The sequence below is a fragment of the Photinus pyralis genome, unplaced genomic scaffold, assembly GCF_008802855.1.
Source record: "Photinus pyralis isolate 1611_PpyrPB1 unplaced genomic scaffold, Ppyr1.3 Ppyr1.4_LG8, whole genome shotgun sequence".
NCBI classification, from domain to species: domain Eukaryota; kingdom Metazoa; phylum Arthropoda; class Insecta; order Coleoptera; family Lampyridae; genus Photinus; species Photinus pyralis.
The window spans coordinates 34,049,730-34,072,275 of NW_022170819.1; the positions used below are offsets into that span (position 1 = coordinate 34,049,730).

Below are 22,546 nucleotides of genomic sequence, written 5' to 3' on the forward strand. Positions count from 1 at the left end.
TGGTAAACCCGATGGCATTTTTGGGTTATACAACTTTTGGCGCAGAATATCGCAGTGAGACTTATGGAAGATATGTATCTGTAATGTTTCGTTATAAAACTATCGGCGAATGTGGCAAAACGCGATAAAATAATGAAAAGGGCCAAATTTGACAGGTAACCTGAAAACAAGAAAAAAACCTTTTCACTAATTTTTATTTATTCTGTTGTACCTATACATTTTATTAAGAATAGAATAATCTTAATTTAATAAATAATTTAGATATTGGTTTATTAAAAAAACATTTGAAAAAGATGGAAATAGGTAAGTTTGGTTGTATATCTTCAGGGGTATTTGACTTGTATATTTAAGAATTGAACATAGGAAATTTGTATGTTCAGATTTTGAATTTACGTACTGTAGCTTAAAAATTTTCGAGGTTAGTGTATAAAAGGACTCCCAAATTCATATTTAGATGTTTTTTTACGTATTTAATGCATATTTAGACCTTGCGTTACCGAGACCCCAACGTAATGACTTCTTGAAATTTCGGGTTGTTCGTCAATATGTAATAAAGTAAACAATCATGTCATTGTCTTAAAAATCTCTCAAAAAAATTATAAAACACAAAAAGGTGGGAGTAGTTAAAAAAAATGGTAGCAGTTTTAAAATTCAGTCAATATTAGGAAGGAGGGTATAAGAAAACGGGCAGTAATAAATTAATCCATATATTTTATGACACATGAAATTCAGAAATATATATTTAGAAATTATCTGTGTATATTTTGTAATGTACTTATTTTATAATAACTAAATATTTAGGCAACACACACTAACTTATCTATCTTAAATATTATACAGGTTCAACAGCATCCCTACATATTTTGAGATCACAAAATATATATTTAATAACAAATGTAACAATTTTTGAAACAATTTTGCGAGAGAGTCGATTAAACTTTTTATTTGTGTAGGTATTGCTTTTCTTCATAATTGGCAGTTATCGGTACATCTAGTTTAAGAGTATAATGCCCCTTTTTAGAGATCTACAAAAATTTGAACTTCGACAACAATAAATAATGATAATCGACAATTTCGCAATTTTGTCGAATTTTCATTTTATAAAATTTCGTAGGAATCGTCAGCTGCCTAAAATAAAAGAAAAAAATATCGCGTTGAGTGGTAAATGAAAATTCAGATCTGCGAAAATTCTTATTTGGTAAATCTTACGTAATTATTTGGAAATACTGTCTCAATGTTAACGTATAACAGAAAATTTATCACATATTTTTGCAACACAAGTTATTAAAATAATATACAAAATATCATGTCTCTAGTAAAGCATCTTCAAATAATTAACGTCTCTCTATACTTATATTTTATAGCAACTAAAAATTTAAATAAAGAAAACAAATATAAATATATATATTATTTAAAGTTCTTTCTCATAATAAAAAGTACAAATATAAATTTTTGGCAAGATAATAAATAGAATATTTATACAATCGGGGATGGAGGGGAAGAGAAAGATTAACGAGACTCTTAAAGAATCGTCTCGCCGTACATCCCAAAAAAAAAGACAAAAAGCGCCTATGATTTTGATTGTTCCGAAGGTACCTGAGAGAATTCATAAAAATTTTGCGATTGGTCAATTTTTCGGGCTATGCGGAGGAAGGGACGTATTGCAAGTAGACACAATTAAAAAAACTATCTCACTCGTAAACAGGCACTCGCGAATCATTTACACAATAATTAAAATCGTGGAACGTCTTAGAATCGTCAATTGATGCGATTATTGTGTCGTGGATGCAAAGTTGGGGGGGGGGGGGGGACAATTCGAAAACGTTCCGTCCGTATGGAGGATTACATTAGAACTACTATATATTATACAAGAGTTGCTATGTGCTAAGCACCAGCTTTGTACTTTACAATTGATAAAAAATATTATTTTTATAACAATATTTGAAAAATATAAATAAAAACAAACGGATAATAACAAGAACAATTTTGACAAATAATCTAACAATCATTTGCAAAACATACAAATTTAAATATCGAAAGCGGATCAATCCATTTCAAACTTGCCTTTTTCGATTATTTTGTCAATTTCAAATTTTTAATAACAATTTTAGTGTCATGGAAACCAATTTGAACCTACTGAAATTATGAAAAAAAAATATATTAAGTCCACAATATGGACCAAATTTTTCGCAGATGATCAGTCTGTCTGGCGACGCTCACTTTAGAGACCACGCGATCAAATTTAATTTTCATGGTTGCTAGGCGATTGTGTGAATTTTTCAAAAATTACATTAACATGTTACTTGGCGCTAGTGTCCTCACTGTAAAAGGCATATTTTTGTAAAATAATTATTAATTAAATGGTTTTTTTATTACTGTGCTTCGACTGATTTGCAGCTATGACTCATGACTGATAGTATGATTTCGCTACAGTGAACCAGTACAGCACATTATAATCAACCCTGTAGTCAGAATTCCGTGTAAAAAAAACTTTTGCTCGGTCTCTCAATCAGTTCTAAACACTAGGAAAATGAAATTGAGAATCATTGAGAACATTTGAAGCGATTTGGCCAGATCATTTTCTTTACTTTGCTGTAACGTGGGAAATTCAAATTTTAAAAATCTAAAAATGTAAAATGAAGCAGGCTTTCGTTTGATACCAAGCCCATTCCATCTGCCCTATAGTTATTTTTTCATTTATTTATCGAGATTATATGTTTTGCACATTTTAAAAAACTCTTAATAATAGTCACAGACCATTAACATTAGCAAGAATGTAGTTTCAATCGGTGAAATTTCAATGTTTTTCTTTTACCCAAAATGGATACCTTTGTAGTTTTAAACTTCAAAAACTTCCCTTTTTAAAAATTTTGGTATTTTGTTGTATAAAAGTTTTTTTTTACATGGAAGTTTTTAACACAACAAATTCGATTGGCGCCCTCTAGATGATTTGAAATGGACTGATCCAAGCGCAAGCTTTTCCGAAACAAATAAACCCTCTAAATATCGTACTTTTTTTTCCAAAGGTGACTATTAGATAGCGTGAAAGAAACCTTTACAAGGCTAACGTATGTACAACTTACAAAAGAAAAAGAAGGTGTCGGCGAGGAAACGATCACTCAGAGGGCATATTTGGTGTTATTGCTTGATTTTCCGTGATAACACTTTTCAAGTGCGCCTCCTCGACCTCACTATTTACAATGGAAGAACTGTCAAGATTCTCTTTTATTATCGTGACCTCGCAAATTTCACTCGGTTTGTGTTCGGGAGCGCCGTCTTTACTTATCACGCCGTTGTACACGGGACTTAGTTTAATCGTCTCAAGTTTATTCCGTTCGTTCTCCAATTGCGCAATCCTGAACTCGAGCTCCGATATTTTATTGTCCTTAATTCGACATTCCCGAACCGCGTTTTCGTGCTCTTTGGCAATATTTCTAACTAATTCTAATATTCTATTTTTAACGTCGACGCAGACGCCTTTCAGTGCCTCCTCAATTTTGAGCACGTCGGGCTGTTTCTCCGACGTTTCGGACGCACTGTCGTCGGTGTCGGTCGACAGTTCGATCTCCGAATTGTACCTCGGCAAGTCGGTCGGATGGACGACGGACGCTGACGACGTCGTGTCTATCACGCTCGGCTGCTGTTCCGTCACCTTGTCGACCACCTCGAGCTGTCGTTCGTGCTTGATGACGGTCTCCTTTAGTACCGGCGACACCGGGCACTCCTCTTTAATATGAACGTTCTCGCCACCTCTTCCGTATCGCAGCTTTTTCGGCGTGGGCGGGGCCAGCGCCACGTTCGGCTGGTAACTCTGCTCGAAGCGCTTCGACTCCGATAGCGGCACCACCCGTTCGGGATTCTGCAGAACGGGCGGATCCGAATATCGGCCGATGCCCATTCGTATTTTGCTCTCCTTTAAGCCGAGCGGCGGGAACGGTTTGAACGCCGACATGTGATGCCGATTCGCTTGTATATCGTGTAAATACTGTAGATACACGGGATCCAAAGCGGCGGCCGTGTACAACTGCTGCATGTTGAACGAGAGGTGAGCGAAGTCTTCTAGTTTGTTTTTCTTCAACGGAATATCTAACATTTCCGTTTTGATCAGTCCTAAGTCGTGATGCACCTGCAAAAGAAATACAGCGTAAGCATACAAGAATATTAAAGTGAAATGAATGAATATGATATTTTTTCGTAATTTTTCTTGGCCAAGGTTATACAAAAAAATCAAAAGTGGCACTTGGTGAGTGCATACAGAAGTGACTACATCTTTCTCACAATCGCTCACTTCAAAGATGCATTATAGAAAAAAAAAACGCGCGCGCGCGCGCTTGGGTTCGAACCAGTGACATCGACCACCGGAAGGTGGCAGCCTTAGCCTGACTACACACGTGCCGGATGGATACGACCGGTACCGGTACGACGACGCTAGGTAATGGGAGTTGTGTTGCAGTGGCGAATGGCTATTCGGCGCCGGGCCGACTGTCGCCGGCCACGCTCACGGGATCACCCGGGTAACGAGCAGAACGTACTAGGTTATACAAGGTGTTTTTTGGGAGCTTTAGTTCAAAGTTTCTGGGAAAGTAAAATAGGTAGGTTTTTGAAAATTTGCACTTAGGAGTTACTCTGAAGGCCGAATCGATGTAAAATATTTCCAAAATGGCCGCACTTCCGGAAACACCGGAAGTAGATAGTAACTTCGTTATTTTAAATGGCAACTCCTATTTTTTATTGCATTTTTGGATTCTACGTGAAATTTCAGTTCTTTTGATACCATATGTCGATATCTGCCATTTATGGTTTTTAAGTTATTTTGACTTTTAAAAAAAATGGCGGATGCAGATGGTACCTTGATAATTCGTTACTTGAACAAGTTTATAGTCATGGCAACCCATTTTTATCATTGCATAGAGAATGAATACGGCTTTCTTTTAGTGTAGACTTAAAAAAAGTAAAGTAAGTTGCGTACAACCGCACCTATGGAGATCCAAATTTAAGAAACTTTAAAGTCTATAAATAACTCAGTTTTTTTTAATGGAATGACCATGTTCTTAATATTGCATGAGATAGAGAATCGAAATTGGCATATTTTGATATTACATGTTCCTATAGCTATCTTTAACAGTTTCTGATTTATTCCCATTTCATTGAATTGATCTCGGAATTGATGCCATTTTTTTTCGCATTTTCTTTTTCGTAGTTGGCCATGATTTTATAACAATCGAATTTTAAACAAATCAAGGAATGGATTCTTTAATACCATTGATTCTAGTTCTAGTCTAAATAATTCATTAATAAATAACTCATTTATTACGGATATAGGGCGGAAAATTTTTGAAAAATCTAAACAGAGTCGTTCAACTGAACAGGTAATGCGATATCTGCTCTAGCAACAATTCCATACCAAAAATGTTTCAACGAAGTTTTTTTTATATTTTGCATTGAATTTATTTTGTTAATCTTGCATTTGCAATTCAATTCATTTTCTTAAATATTCTCTTGTAGAGCTTTGTATCGCTTGTGCTTCAACGGTTTGTAGTGCATTAGGGGTAGAAAATTTCCAAAATTTATACAATTTCGTTCCAGTTTTCGCATGAATGTACGGAAAGCACGCGCCGCGATTTTGCCCATTTCGCCATAAATAACAATTAAATTCCAAAATAGGTGAAACCACTGCGAGTCATTTTTCGATTTTTGAAAAACTTATGTTAACCTATAACAGTGGGTGATGGATTAGTGTCACTAGATTTGTTTAAAATTCAATTGTTATAGAATCATGGCCAACTACTAAAAAGAAAATCCAAAAAAAATAGTGTCAATTCAATAAAAAGGGGAATAAGTCAGAAACTGTTAAAGATAGCTATAGGAACATGTATTGTCAAAATATGCCCATTTCAATTCTCTATCTCATGGAATATTAAGAACATGGTCATTCCATTTAAAAAAAACTGAGTTTTTAGTCTTTGAAGTTTCATAAATTTGGATATCCATAGGGGCGGTCGTACGCAACTTAACTTTTTTTAAGTGTACTAAAAAAAAAACCTTTTCATTCTCTATGCACTGATAAAAATAGGTTGCCATGACTACAACCGTTTTCAAGTAATCAATTATCAAGGTACCATCTGCATCCGCCAATTTTTTTCTTAAAGTCAAAATAACTTAAAAACCATAAATGGCAGATATCGACATATGGGTATCAAAAGAACTGAAATTTCACGTAGAATCCAAAAATGCAATAAAAAATAGGAGTTGCCATTTAAAATAACGAAGTTACTATCTACTTCCGGTATTTCCGGAAGTGCGGCCATTTTGGAAATATTTTACATCGATTCGGCCTTCAGAGTAACTCCTAAGTGCAAATTTTCAAAAACCTAACTATTTAACTTTCCCAGAAACTTTTAACTAAAGCTCCCAAAAAACACCCTATAGAATTCTATTGTAACATACACGTGCCGTGCCGGCAGTCTAGTGCAGTGTGGGAATTCTAAAAATTGTCCTGGGTGGGGGATTTTGATTAAATTGTCGGAGGGGGGGGGGCAAATTGTGATAAAATTTTCACCATCCAAACAAGTACATATATTGTAGGATAACCCCTGATACAGTTGTTCCTGGCAGTTTTCCAGATTACAGGGTGCAGGTGCCAGTCTAACTCACTAAACTATTGAGACTGTCCTATTAATAGTCGTTTATACTGTTATAAATGCGATAAACTAATACGTATCATTAAAAATCATCGCTCACTTTATTCACTTTGATGCTATATAAATATACGCTTTAAATCTGAATATTTGTCAATTTCAAAAGAACATCGATGATTTTAATGAGACATATCCATCCAAATGCCGAGCTCGCATTCGGCTCGCAAGGCATTACTCGTGCGTGTCGCGTGACGAATGAGATGATTTTACTCCCGTGCAAAAACGTGCTATGCATACCCAACGATGAGAACTATAAACGTATTCGAAACCCAACACGTAATAAGCTATTGCTTACCTGCTATTCTTATTTGACCACCCGGTCACATTCGCTATGAAGCGGTACTTGTGCCAATTTCCCTATGTTGGCCAAAATTTAAATTCAAAACCCAAATTTTTGACACGGGCCCTATTAAGAGGGATAAGACCAAACCCTTAGTCAAAGCATGGATTTCTGGAATAAAATGAAAGTCCAGAAAGTTGTTTTTTTCACTACTAGCGTCTGATGACATGATTATTAACCTTTTTTCCACTTGTAAAGTAGGCTTTCTCGGCATTTGTTCAAAGTGGTTAATAATGTGGATATTATTAACTAGTAATCAATAATGAGAACTGTCACGCTGTCACTTTTAGAAAACACAACCCGAAATTTCGCTCAATAAACGTTTAGACAAGTTCTCTAAAATGAATTACCACCATCCGCCATTTCCAGAGAAATTACATACCTAAAATTATCACATTTTGAAAAAAATCGAACGAAATTACTCTTTGAAAATATCTCAATGACAGAACAAAATACGGCCTGTTTGACTTGTACTTCCACGTACTTGATTGACATGTTAAATTAATAAACAAAAATTCTGTCCAACCGTTAACTCTCTTATCAATATAATATGTTAATTTAGAGGATTTCAAGTGCTAGTAGTGAAAAAAATAGTATATATACCACGGTATAGAAGTCTATTATTGCCTTCGCACCTTACACCCCTCGGCGCAAGCGCCTCGAGATGTAATCTTGGTGCTCAGGCAATAATACTGTACTTCTTTACCTTGATATAATGTACTATTATAGTACTCGTACTTTGAAAAGGCTTAAACAAGGAACAAGATTACAAAACATAAAGGACACACTTGTTAAGAGATGAAACAGATTATGGATCGAAGGAGACAACTGGAAGAAATAAACTGGAAGGAAGAATGGCTTCAGAGAACTACTAAACGGCATTATACGAGCAAAAGAGATTTTTACAATATTGTACACCCTGTATATACAATATTATAAACAAAATTATGTTGGTATCCCTAAATGGGTGTATTGTATTGTGGTCTGTGGTATCCACGAACTTATAAATTAAGATGGAGTGTTGATCAAACAGTTGCATAGAGGTAGAAATGGCCCTAGCATGGGCGCGGCCATGATGTGCACGTTTTAGTTATTTTCTAGGGGAATTTTCCTAGTGCTCAAGTTTTGAGACTATTGCAGCCTTGGAAAATGACATGTGTCGCACTAATTTATTTAGAAAATGTGAGGTTAATACTTGTTTATTAGCTGATTTGAATTTCGCGCCCAAGTGAGTGCACATCATGGCTGCCCCCATGTAGGTGTCATTTGTCAATTCAGCATTAGCAGTCCATCTTAGGGCCGGTTGCACAAAGACAGTTTAAACCATTGAACTATTGGTTTAAACCTAGCTTGGAATTAACCGGTGGATTACGGTCTAGGATTGGTTGAAATTTGACGTTTTGTCAAATTTCCACTAATCATATGTCTTAATCCATTGCGTTAATTTAAACGAAGTTTAAACTGCGTTTGTGCAACCGGCCCTTAATTTATAAGTTCGTGGTGGTATCCCTGTCAGCTACGTCAAGATGGCGTCGATCGGGTTGCGGATAAACGGGAGCTGCATTATAATATTTCTTAAAAATTCCTTCTGAAAAACCTTTTTGTGTCCTTTGGTCACAATTCATTCGATATACAGGGTGAGTTTTTTTCACTTTAAGCATTAGGATCTCGGAAACAGTAAGACATAGAGATTTGGTTAAATGAGGAAAGAGTTGTAGTTTTAAGAGTTTATCCAAGATAGGCTTTTGTTTTTTTAAAAAAATCCACAGTTTACTAGATATGAGCAAAAACCGGTTTTAGTGATTTTTCATTTAACTGTTGTAGAATCGTTAGTATTAGAAATACAGAAATATGCAAAGAACAAAAATTATAGATTTTTTTCCCTTTAATAAGATACATTTATTAATATTTCTTCTTCTTTTATAATTTTCGAGTTATAACGCAAACTTACATTTTTTTAAATGGTAATCATAGTTGGCTGTGACAATTTAAAAAGTGCATTTTTTTCTGTTTACAATGATATAAGGTTCATTGTACTTACTTTGACAAATAAACATGATACACAAATGTTTGCATTATTAAGAGTAGTAAAAACAGAGTTTGCCATGGGAAACACATTTTTGTTCTCTTAACTACTGTCTATTATAATATTTAACTTGCAGTTAGTTGTGTGCCGGGCCACCGTTGTGTTGAAACCAGCGTAAATTACGTCGTGTTTGGGACTCTGAACGGTGAGCAACCTTTGGACTTTGAACGGCGAGCAAAGTGTGTAGACTTTGAACGGCAACCAACATTTGGACTTTGAACGGCCGGCAACCTTTGTTGGACTGTGAACGGTGGTTGTAGTTTTAGTATCACATGTCCGTATTCGAAAATTACTTTCTCATTTATAGATATTTCTTTGAAACTTTCACCATAGATGCCCAGACTGCGCGATGTCAAATTTGTACCAATTATGTTTAATTGCTGAATGGCAGTCAAGATTTGCTTGAACGTAACATGTCCCCCATCTTGATAAAAGTCGGTGAAACTATGCAAAATCATGTACTAAATAAGTCAGGATATAACTGATCTTGAGAGACAAATTTCTTTTGTCGATGATTAGTGCGCGGAGTTTATCTTTACAACTGAAGCGCGCCCCTTGGAAATGATTACGCGTAGATAGAAAAACACAACGATAAATGACAGCGAGAGTCTCCCTCTTGTTTGTTCCCTTTGCTTTTTAGGCAAACGGCCAAGTTTACAAAACTTCTATTATTAACGGACAAACGCACTTGAGATAATCACAAAGGCCTTAATAAAAAATGATGTCTATTTAGCGTCGACATCGCCCTTTCTACACCCCGGCCTGTTTGTTAACTTGATTCCGATCGGAGTTCACCCTAAAACGCTTTATTTGCGTTTCACTTTTATAATCGCGGAGCTTAAGTCGAAATGTCGCCCTTTGTTCGGAATTAACGAAATTAAATCGCGCGAAGAAAAACAGCCTGTAAATTTTAAGAGTTTCGTGCCTTTTTTTTAGTATTTCTCATCAGCGGTAAGGAGGGCCATAAAAGCGTAACTTGAATAGAACCCCTTTCATTATTACTTCTCGCTGAATGAAGCTGCTCTGAATGCGACCTCATCTTCCCCTGTCAGGAACTCCTTTTAGATTGAAGAATGCCTCTTTTTACGAGCTCCCCGTTCCTATAGTGTCATGCCGAGCGGCGCACACCAGGACATTAAGAATTAATCTAAGGGGACCGATCGCGCGAACTTTCCCCAATTAATTAAAATAGTATAATAAGCGCGAAATCGAAATAGGCCTACCGCAATGATGGAAGTAGTGTTCTTCGGTTTCGGAGTTGGCAGCTTGATGAATTACACGAGAGGGTGTCACACCCCGGCTGGGGCGAACGGCAGCGCGCGAGGCTCCTCGCTCTCTTTCCTTCCTCCCCATTTTCTAAGCCGCCGCCGATTGCTGCGGTAGGGAGATTGATTTAATGTTGCTGCCGGTTGACCTATTTTTACCGCTTACGCACACACAACCTCTTCCTCGAGTCTACTTATTTACGTCCGCCGCAATGGTGGAAAACCCCCCGCCGCGATACGCAACCGCCGCCGCGCGCGCGACGGGGATTATCGACGAGTCCACGAATTATTTACGTATATTGGCCCAATTAATACAACAACAAAAAAAACGTCGCGGTAAAAAGTGTAATAAAAAGCGTCGGACAAACCCCGAGGGGTTAAATTAAATTTTTATTACTAAATTAACAACCTTTTATTAAGGGAATAAAAAAACGAAAATATTCCTCAAAAGTGCGAGGCTTTGCGTGTCCTGTCGTAAACTTCGAATTTTTCCATAGTCTCGCATTAGATCCTACAGGCAGATTACGAGTAATCAGATCTGAAATTAGACCTTAATTGATTGTAATTGCTTCTAATTAATAATTCACAAAATAATCTAGTAATTCGTTGCAAAGAAGTTACAAACATTTCAAAAAATTTGACCTCAAGCAATTCTAAAGTTTCAATTTAGTATTTCGAAATCTGGGTTCTTCAAATTGCACCCGAAACGCATTTTTAAACTCTCAGATAACATGTTCTCCTGTTATAAAACTCAAATTTGCAAAAAATAATGTTCTGTCAATTTTTTTGGTACTTGAATAACGATTTTCTACAAACTGAACAGAAAGCTTTCAAGAATTAAAAAAATCTAAATTTCAAAAAAATGTTTCAATCCATAGCATATGAAAATTGAACTACACTTTTTGAACATTTATTTTGGAATATTCATTGGAATATTCCGGAAATATATTATTCAGGTAGTAAGTTTAACAATTTTTTTGAATCATGCCAAAATTGCTTAAAATGGCATTCTGTCTCCAAAATGAATATTTCTTCAACTGTTCATAAATACATAATTTGGTATATTCCAGTCATGTATTTAATACACCAGTTTAATACTTTCTTTGGGACATGCAAAATCTGCATGGAAAGATATTTTCCTGTCGAACGGTTTGTTTATCTATTTTGGCGAATATTACACAAGATTTTGCTATCGGAATAATGTCTTGTCAAAATGGAATATTCGTGGAATACCTCATAAAAATAACATTTTTTCTTCATTTGTCTTTAAAATACAATATAATATTTGGGGAATATATTATTAGATATCGTGAATTTATCAATTTTTCTGAATGTAATGCGAGAAGTGCTTAAAAGGATGTTGTTTTACCGCCGAATGAAATGCTCTATCTCTATTTATCAATATATTTTTTTGGAATATTCCGTACATGAATTTATTTTATACATTTTTTTGTGGTAAAACACAAGATTTCGCTATTGGGATAATGTATTGTACTTAAAATATACTTTTTTCTTAATAAATTAAAATATTCGTGGAATATACTATATTGCGAGCTATATTGTCATTTTAATGAATTTTTCTGGATGTTTCAATACACTCCTAGAATTTTTTATTGCTATGTTTTGTCGATAAATTAAAATATTTTTATCATTTTATCTTTAAAATACATTGGAATATTTCGGGAATATATTATATTAGCGATTGCAATAAAAAGTTATTCGTAATATCAAATATACAGCACTTCAACAAATTTTTTTACATATCGCTGTTTTTAGTACAACCATAGAATTCCCTAATGATAAGTTTTGTCGCTAAATTAATAATTCATTGATGATTTGTCTTTAAAATACAATGGCATATTTCTGGAATACATCAGTTATTTAATAAATTTAACGATTTTTTTCTGAATATAGTGCGAGAAATGAATACCTACTATTTTACATTGTCATTAAAATATACATATTTTTAATTAACTTCTTGGAATATACGTGGAATATATTGACTAATACACATTTTAACCAACTCTTCTAGATACAGCTCAATCTTTTACACGGCACGATTGACAACATTTTTTGTAACAAAAAACTCGTGTGTTGTGTGTCTCTAAAATATACGTTTCTTCTTCTTTTTAATACATTGGGATATTCATAGAATATATTAAACATATAATTTTTTTCTGGATATAGGTACCATAATTTCGCGTTGAGATGTTTTGTCGCTAAATTTTTTGTTTTATTGATCATTTGTCTGTCGGGGAATATTTCAGGAATACACTGTGCCCAAGATAAGGATGTCCATGTATTAATAAAAAAATTCACAATTCACAGAATCCTCCGAAAACTACTGAATCTAGAAGATCGATCTTTGAAACTACTGAATCTACGATGTCTATACAATTTGAAAAATCAGTGTATCAGTATCAAGAAAGTTCAAAATATACTGTAGAATCGCAAAGGATTTTCGCAATTTACATGTACTACTGAATTTTCGGAATGTTTTTTACTAAAACATAGAGAATACAGTTACCAAAAACAGTCGATATACGGTGTCTGTATGGAATTTACGAAAATACGGGAATAACAAAAGTTAAGAGTTCCAAAGAGAATATACACAGGGTGTCCGACGACGAATGCCCCCAATTTACATCTCGAACATAAGACCTCGGAATATTGGAAAATATACTAGCGCCGATAAGAGGAATTCAACTAAAATGTTTTCAAATTGGTGGCACTTCCGGTAATTTTAAAATTTGGAAATTGGACATGATTTAAAAACGTGAAGAAAATTTCAAATGTTTCAGAAATGATGGAAACGGGAGGGAAATGTTTCAGAAATGTACCTCAAGATTTGGAAATGTGTAAGAAATTTTCGAAACGTATGGAAAATGTGTAGCAATTTTGAAAATGCGCCCCAAATTATTCAAAATTTGTAAAAAATTATAGAAATATTTCAAAAATAAAAAATCATACGAATTTCATTAAATATTTCAAGAATTTTAAAAAATAATGTTTTATAAACGTGAAGGAAATTTTAAAAAGAAGCAAAAACGATATTGGGGATTTTTTAAAAATGAAAAAATTTCAGAAGTGATAGAAATGTGAGGGAACTATTTCAGAAATGCGTCTTTAACTTTTTGAAATGTGCAAGAAATTTTAGAAATGTATCGCATATGCAACATTTTTCTGAAACATTATCGATGTAGAGCTCCATAGGAATAACAAGATATATGTATATTAAAACGCAGGTAGAAAAAATTCATATACTTAATTATACAGATTTTCTTTGTTTGGATATCGATTTCGGTAAGTACTAAAAATATTACTCCATCATCAGACCTTGATGAAAGTTACATATTGAATATTAATAATATTCAATAAATATTAATATTTCAAGAATTATAAAAAATTTAAAAATGTTACAGAAGTAATGAAAATGTAAGGGAAATGTTACAGGGATGTGTCACAAGTTTCGGAAATGTATGGGATGTTTTGAAAACGTGTAAAAAATTTCAAAGAGGTAAAAAGGATATTTTAGATTTAAAAAAATTAAGAAATGTTGCAGAAGTGGAAATGTGAGAGAAATGTTTCAGGAATGTAAAATTTTGGAAATGTTTTAAGGCATTTTGGAAATGGTTCCCAATTGTAAGAAATTATAGAAAAATTCCAGAATAAAAAGCTGAACAAAAATTTGAAAGTATCACAAGAATATTTAAAAATATATTTTGCAATTAAAAAAAATTTAAAGATGTTTCAAAAGTAATAGAAATGTGTAGAACATTTTGGAAATGCTTTCCAAATTATTGAAAGTTTGTAAGAAATTTTAGACAGAATTCAGAAATGCAATATCGAACGAAAATTTGAAAATATTTCCAGAATTTTAAAAATGATGTATTTTGGCTGGAATTTTTAAAAAAATAAAAAATGTTTCAGAATACGAAAAGCGAACAAAAATTTATAAATATTTCAAGAATTTAAAAAAATATGAACTGTTCCAAAAACGTGTAGATCATTTTAAAAATATTTTGGAACATTTAGAAAAATTAAGAATTATTTCAGAAGTGGAAATGAGAAGGAAATGTTTCAGGAATGTGTAGACAATTTTAGAAATGTATCGAAAATGTGTAGCAATTTTGAAAATGTTTAAGACATTTTGGAAATGGTTCCAAAATTATTCAAAATTTGTAAGAAATTATAGAAAAATTTCAGAAAAAATCCAACGAAAATTTGAAAATATCACATCAACTTTTAAAGAGACAAAAGCGATATTTTGGTACAATCAAAAAATGTTTCAGGAGTGATGGAAATGTCTCAGAAGTGTGTAGAACATTTTGGAAACGCTTCCCAAATTTGTAATAAATTGTAAAAATGTTTCAGAAATGGAAAAGCGCCGATTGCCATCAAATTCAATATCTCTCTAAGTAAAATAATATTCAAGATGGCGGTTACTAGAAAGTGAATATTAACTTTCTTTTGATAAATGTATGCCATATTGGATTTTAGGTTGAAAGAAAGTTTTTTGTTCTATTTTCAGCGATTTAAGTAGGCTTAGTTAATTTTAAGAATTGTGGAATAATTTAATTACCTAAGTCAAATTATAACTAGGCGCTGGCGAAACAATTACCAAATCTAAGCGAAAAACGATGTTGAAAAATCGAAAGCTCGGATTAAATTAGTTAAGCCCTCACGTAGTAATTCAAACTGTACTGTTTTAGGCCATTGTGGATTTTAATACAAGGAAACTTTGACATGTGCAGAGAGTGTTGTAATTACTAATTAATTAAGCGCCCAAGTATTGAAAGAATGTTAAAAAGTTAAATGTGTACAGTTTATGAATTACTACGGGTGGGCATTTTTAATCGTACGGATTATTAATTAAACGCTAATTAAATTAGCGCGGCGATTAGCAATTTGATTAGAGTTTTGGGAAAAACGCGAGCGGAATCCAGACTCGGCGTAAATTCCAAGAATTTCGGCGGCGCGCTTCAATCGATAACTTCAAAGGAATTTTTCCATACTACGCGCTCGTCCGAGAGAGGATTTTAGTATGCGACGCGTTTACGTCCGAAGCATCTTTTTTTTCTTCCTTTGTGGAGATGGCGCAAGATAAACAACATAACTCGGAAACGTGAGAATCATGAATGAGTATGGGAATCAATAAAACTATCGGCGATCGCTAATATCCCAAGGAGGAATTTATTGCGTTATTTAGGAATGCGATTGCTTATCTAATGACAACAATCTCGGCGAGATAATCGCACGCAACAGCTACCGCTACTTGTAATGGCGAGGCAGAGGCCAGGTGGACCGACTACGACGGCGAGGGGTGTAAATTGCAGTAGTCGGTTTCGCTTGGGAAAAGAAAGTGAAAGAGAAGCAAAAGGATGGTGAATGCGTAGAGACGATTGCGTGGGGGTTGTGAAGGGGTAAGTGTCGGGGTGTTAGAGACGTCGGATTCCCCGTCTGGGTTCCGGCTAGCCGGACACCGCACTGCGATATTGAGGGTGTAGGCATGCGCGCGAGATGCGGATCCCGCACACACAAAGCCGGAAATTTCGCCATTTTTCCCCTACGGTTTCTTATTAGTGATAGTGTCGAAAGGGTAAAAGTTAATCGAGTCGGTGGGACGGCAGGTTTCGCGATTTGGGGGGGTGGCGTCGTTTTTACGGAGTCGAATTACGTCAGCCCAGGCAGTAGGCCAGACCTAGCCAGAGACGGAGACTGGATCGATCCGGTAACAAGGGGTTTGGGGGATGACGGATAAAAGCGTATTTAGGGCACTGGGGGTGCGCGGCGTGCTGTCGATGTCACCCCTGGGCACAATCCATTCATAGTGGCAAGAGTCGGAGAGAAAGTTTCGACGAAACGTTTTTTCGATTTAAGAAATTGGCGGACGAGATCCGCGCCCCGGTCATTCTTTTGTTCCGTTCGCATTCTAACAAATTAGATCAATCAAGGGGGCGTGCGTCCATTTTGTGTTTACAAAAGCAAAAGTTCGTCCAATCATTAACGAACTTTACTCATTAACTTAAAGGGTAACTAAATCCGTTTTGTTTCACAGAATAACGTCACGCATAATATTAACACGTAAACCGCCGCCGAAATTTGATCAACGGCAAAACACGACGTACCGAATTCCGTAATTGCTAGCACCGTACGCAATTGCAACACTTTCAGACACCACAACAAAGAGAACGTAATTTAATAAAGTGCGCCACCTGCTCACCAAAAAAACTTGTTATATATGAAACTCACGTGACATCCATCCACCACTCACTTGGGTAAGGTGCAGTGAAGCCAAAATTACGAACATTTATTGTAATGGATGCTAAAAGTTGACCTTCGTTATCTACTGCAGGGCCGGATTTAGCATGGGGTAAACTTTTAGGGGCGGCAAAAAACAAATTTGGGAAATAATTCTACAGTACTATCGTAGAAAAATAGCATAACCTCATAAGAAATTGAAGTTAGAATGTTACGCACACTCTTGCCACTCTTATAATCATGAAATATGGAGTAACATAACCTCACATTTCGACGAAATTATGTATTAAGATTGTGGAAAATTTAGGGCTTCTCCCGCAATTTTTTTTGTTGAAAACGCTTACTTAAGGTGCCCCCTAGCTATTTTTTTACTATTCAATGATTACAGATATTATACTTTGTTTCAATAACAGTTTATAGATCTCATAATTAATATAGCAAACTGTGTTTTACTACTAATTAAATCGATCTGAGAAAATTAGGAGAAAGAAAACTTTTTGTAATGAGTAAAAAATAATTTTGGTTGCGGTATAAAATGCTTTTAATTGGTTGGGGGGGGGGGGGGGTCCAGGGGCCCATAGGCGCAAAATATGTAGATCCGCGCCTGCCTACTAGTGACTTCCTGAGAAGTTCGTTAAGGGCACACTACAGTTTGGTGCATCCCAAAGATTATCAAAGACACGCCACTCGAATAAAGACTAATTGCTCTTTATAGATCTTAAAGGCTCTTTCAAGATCGGCTTAGTAACACTCTTAAAGGCTAAATACTCTTGAACTATAAGAGACTGATTTTTAAGGGCCCACATAGCCAACCCAAAGAAGAAGGCCCGTTAACACTATCACAAGACATTTTTAGAAGCTCTTAGAAAATTGTTGGCGACTCTTGACAATTCTTAAAGACCGTTACAGACCTTGGAGACCATTAAAGCTCGTAAAGGGTCTCAAATACGCTTTAAGACTAGCTTTAAGATATGTATATTAAATAAATATACCCTTAAAAATTATTAATAGCTCTTAAAGACTCTCAATAGAGCCCGATGTGGTAGGCATGTTGTTTGCTTGTGCTGCGGAGTTTATCTATCTATTAGGCGGTCATTCCTTTTGTCAATGACCGTACAAGTAAACTTCAATGAAAATCAAGCAGATACATTTGTTGGGAAACCAAAGTCTGATGACTTGTATGAAGTGTTATAGATGTTATGAATTCGGATATATCAAGTTGAATTGTCCTAAGAAGTGCGACAAGAAGAAAACTGACGGCAAGAACATGCGCTATATAGACGTTGAAGTGTCCAGAGAAAGAGTGGATTTGATTTTGGTGCAGCTTGGCACATGTGCAAGGACCTTAATCTCTTCGAGAATGTTCAGAAATGTTCCAGTTTTGGAATTATGACTACAATGACAGAACAATTTGTATGAAACGTTTCAGAAATGTGTTGCAAATGTATGGAAAATGTATAGCAAATTTGAAAATGTTTGAAATGCTTCTCAAATTATTCAAAATTTGTAAGAAACTATAGTTCAGAATAAAAAATTGAACGAAAATTCGAAAATATTTCAAGAATTTTAGAGGTAAAAATTCATATACAGACTATTTAATAGATTCGATAAGTTTAAGACAGAAATAAAAAAATTACTGATAGAGATAGAACCATATTCATTAGCAGAATTTTATCATTATATTATTGTATTGTTTTTACTCCATCGGCGAATATTTTAAATTCTGCAATGAAAAGTAGTCTGTTGAACTGTCTGCTAGTTTATGTATCTACTGTTTGTCATAGTTTAATGTCTTATTAATTGTTTGTTATATATTAATACTTACCGTGACGCATCCTATACAACATTGTGAATTGTCCAAAGTAATTATAAATAAAATTAATATTGTATAGTACTTATCTACACATCATTTCGTTCTCAATTTGTATGACTCATTTTTTCCCTTAAGAATCATGTGTGAATATTTATGTCTGCTTGTTGCTTATTATGTAAATGTATTATTTTAGACATTGAACAAAGTTAAGAAATGTGAGGGAAATGTTTCAGGAATGTGTAGAAAATGTGTATCTAGCAATTTAAAAAATGTTTAAGACATTTTGGAAATGTCCAAATTATTCAAAATTTGTAAGAAATTGTAGAAATGTTTCAGAAATGGAAAAGCGGACGAAAATTTGAAAATATTTCAAAAAATTTTAAAAATTTGGAAATGTTTTAAAATAGTGTAGAAAATTTAAAAAAAGATGTAAAAACGATATTTTGGAATATTTAGAAAAATTAAGAAGGGTTTCAGAAATTTAAAAATGCATCGAATGTGTTTTTTTAATTAAGAAATGTTTCAGAAGACATGGAAATGTGCGAAAATGTTTCAGAAAGTTGTTTCAAGTTTTGGAAATGTGTGGCAAATTTGAAAATGTTTGACATTTTGGAAATGCTTCCCAAAATATTCAAAAGTTGTAAGAAATTTTAGAAAAATTTCAAAAATGAAAAATCGAAAACTGAAAATACTTCCAGAATTATTAAAAAATAATGTTTTAAACCCTGTAGAACATTTTAAAGAAACTTTCTTCTAAATTCTTCAAAATATTTCAAGAATTTTGAAAAAATTGGAAATGTTTGACAAGTAATGAAAATGTGAGGGAAAAGTTACAGAAATGTATAGAACAGTTTGGAAATTCTTCCCAAATTATTCAAAATTTATAAAAAATTGTAGAAATGTTTTAGAAACCGAAAACTTTCAAAATAACAAAAAATTGGAAATGTTTTAAAAACGTGTAGAAAATTTTAAAAAGATATGTAATATGAAAACGATATTTTGGAATATTTAGAAAAATTAAGAAGTTTCAGAAGTGATGGAAAATATTTCTTAAAGGTGTATCAAGTGTGGAAGTGTGTTTTACAGTATCTCAGAAATATGTAGATTTTGAATATGGTTTCAGAATAGGCAAAATTGGATTGCGCTGGTCGTCCAGATTAATATCAACCAATGATTGTGAGACTGGAGAATTCAGGTATAGAAATTACCGGGGACTTTATTAAAGTCAAAGTTGATTCAGGATGTAAAGTAAGCTTTAGTGAAAATCAAGCAGCTGCATTTGTTGGGAAACCAGGGTCTCGTGACTTCTATGAAGTGTTACAGATGTTATGAATTCGGACATATCACGTTGAATTGTGCTAAGAGAAGCTCGACAAGAAGAAAACTAACGGCAAGAACATGTTGCGCTATATGGACGTTGAGTTCAGAGAAAGACCGATTTGATTCTGGCGCAACTTGGCACATGTGCAAGGACCTTAATCTTTTCGAGAATGTTCAGGAATGCGCCAATTTTGAAACTCTACAATGAAAGGACAATGTGTTGGAAAAGTCAATTTGGCTGTGAACGTCAATAATACGAAAGTATCAATGTGCCTCGCACTCGCTTTCCTTTCCAAAGATTGTGAGGTATGGACAGGAGGACAGGATGCAAAGTTGTTAATCAGAACGATAAAGTGATTGCAACAGGAAGTAATGCTGGGAATTTGGATAGACCGAATGGAATATGTATCAATGGAGAAATCAAGAAGTTTGGCTGATCTTTGGCACAAGCGTTTTGGTCATTCTTGTCACAGCAGTATGAAGAAGGTCTGGTTAAGAGAGTTTCATAACCACCCCATCGATATTTGAAGGCAAATCCCTACACCATCTACTACAACACTGATCCTAAACATTTTTTCAGTTTCGATTTCCAAAATAACCCCCCCCCCCTCGCAGGATAGATAGAAAAAAATGTTTAAATTAAAAATAATTGTAAATACAAATGTTTTAGAGAACTGAAAGATAGTTTTGAAAAATGTTTTTTTTTCAATAGTCCTTAAAAAAAGGGCAATTGTGACGATTTTTCGAAAAACAAACTAACGCCAATAACTTCGAACCAGGGCACCAAATCAAAAACTGAAACTAAGAAAATTTGTTTGCTTTAACGAGCTCTAACTGCCGTTTTCGGGTGTAACGAACACCCTGTATTCTATATTTTTCCCGAATCAAAAGAGAAGTTGTAATGGAACCGAGGTATTGGTGCTTTTGTTGAGGGCAGAAGTAACGTACTCGTTATTTTATCCCTTTAGCAATTGTGTGATCGTATTCGATTATTTGTCAATTTAACGACATTCCAGTATAGCGATGACCATTGTCATTTATAACGTACGCTAAATACACATTGCTCGTTTCTAATATTATTCTGAGCGTACTTTGAATTAAATGCATAGAGATTCTACATAAATCTGTTGTTTTCCAATTTACAGTACTCCTTATTCCAAGCGCTGGCAACATGAATTACTGACCGATTTACGTGTTTTTATTTATATTTAGATACAGTATGTTCCCTTAGGGATGATGTTCAATACAGTATGCAGACCCACATTTTAATTTATAATTGAATTTATTGCAGCACATTTCGCTTTTGTTTGCAACATGAATATGTTTGACTGTTACATATTGCACTTGGCATTGAGAATTAATCACTTTATACTAATGTTTTGCCACGACATGTTCCTTTGTTTTGTTGTAATGTGATACTTAACGTTATGCTCCTACTATTTATTTGAACCGGGTGATTATGATTATTAATATTTGGCAGGGTGACTTGTTTCGAATATGTACTGTGCTATACTTGATACCCATATTTAATCTCGAATAGTAGCAGAGGCTGGCTAAAGTTCAGAACTGACATACGCAGAGATATATGTTTTATGTACTGTTTTTTGTGTCTCCGAAAAGAGCCATCTTGCCGATATTGCTAATCAATCCGATTGGTCGATCCGTGACATGTAGCGACCGAACATTGGTTTTGTGTCGGTCTTTGTTATGCCAGTGCAAATATGTCAACTGTCAAAGCCTACTTAAATTCTGTATATTTTGTTTATGATTATGTATGCGTGCGAGTTTGCCGATGGTTGCTCTGTTATTTTTGTTATGTCATGATTTGTCTTTTGATCGGTTACTGTCAGTACTCATAGTAGAGAGCCTGGAGTTCGGTAATTTATAACCCGGCACTTTACAACTAGTGGGTTGGACTGGCCCTAGAGATGTGTAAGTAAAAGAGTTGGGGTCCCGCTTAGTCGTACATGAGGCTGCTGGCTAAGCCCGGCCTCACTTGCGCAGGGATCCACTAAAAGCGTTCTGCGTGTTCTCGTTGTGACCTTTTGTTTTTGTTATCAATTTGGGGTATCCGTCCTATGTGAAAGGCTCTTCTGAGAGGCCAACTCCTACTGATTTCATACAATGTTGCCATGTCAAGACCAGAGCAACTAAAGACTACTCGGTGTGAGATTTGGACTGGCCATCCAATATCCAAACCTACTATGTGAATTTATTGTAATGTTTTAATGATTGTTTTTTTGTTATGTGAGTGAAATATTGATTCTTTAGAAATTCCAGTGGAGCCTGTGATTCGACATCATATAAATTTACTTGATAATCATCATAATATGCATTCATTACAGACAACTAATTTTGCTATAACGTTCATTATTAATTTGTTGGCTGGTTTTTTTCTTGGTCGGTTCTTTTTTCCCAGCCTTTTGTAATATTTGTACTCGGTGAACTACCATGTTTATTTGATCATGCAATGCGAATTATTTGGATTAAATCTCCGTTTTTAAAGCATGTACTTGTTTTATTTGTATTCCTTACTGACAAGCAACACATATTTTGTAGCGACTCTTAAAACACAACGTAGAAAGTGGTCCTATTATTTTCTTATTCCGGTTAGGTAGACGATCATGTGCCATGGGGTTCAGTTAGTTTGGGAGGGAGTTTTGAATTTAAATCTTGAGTTGCACAGTCTCTTGAGACTGGCCTGGGTACGTCACAAAGTGCTGAAAAAAACTACTTCACATGTTTCTCATGAAAATATCTTGC

At 34.6% G+C, this 22,546-nt stretch overlaps 1 protein-coding gene across 1 annotated transcript in view; it reads right to left on the reverse strand.

Moving 5' to 3' along the window:
• Positions 1-2,147: 2,147 nt before the first annotated feature.
• The window catches only part of LOC116177862 (ski oncogene), a 103,330-nt gene continuing 82,931 nt past the window's right edge, over positions 2,148-22,546 (reverse strand). Inside the window, exon 2 of the mRNA XM_031497013.1 lies at positions 2,148-4,126. Coding sequence (XP_031352873.1) covers positions 3,116-4,126 — 1,011 coding nt within the window. The 3' untranslated portion in view covers positions 2,148-3,115. The remainder of the gene's footprint in view (positions 4,127-22,546) is intronic.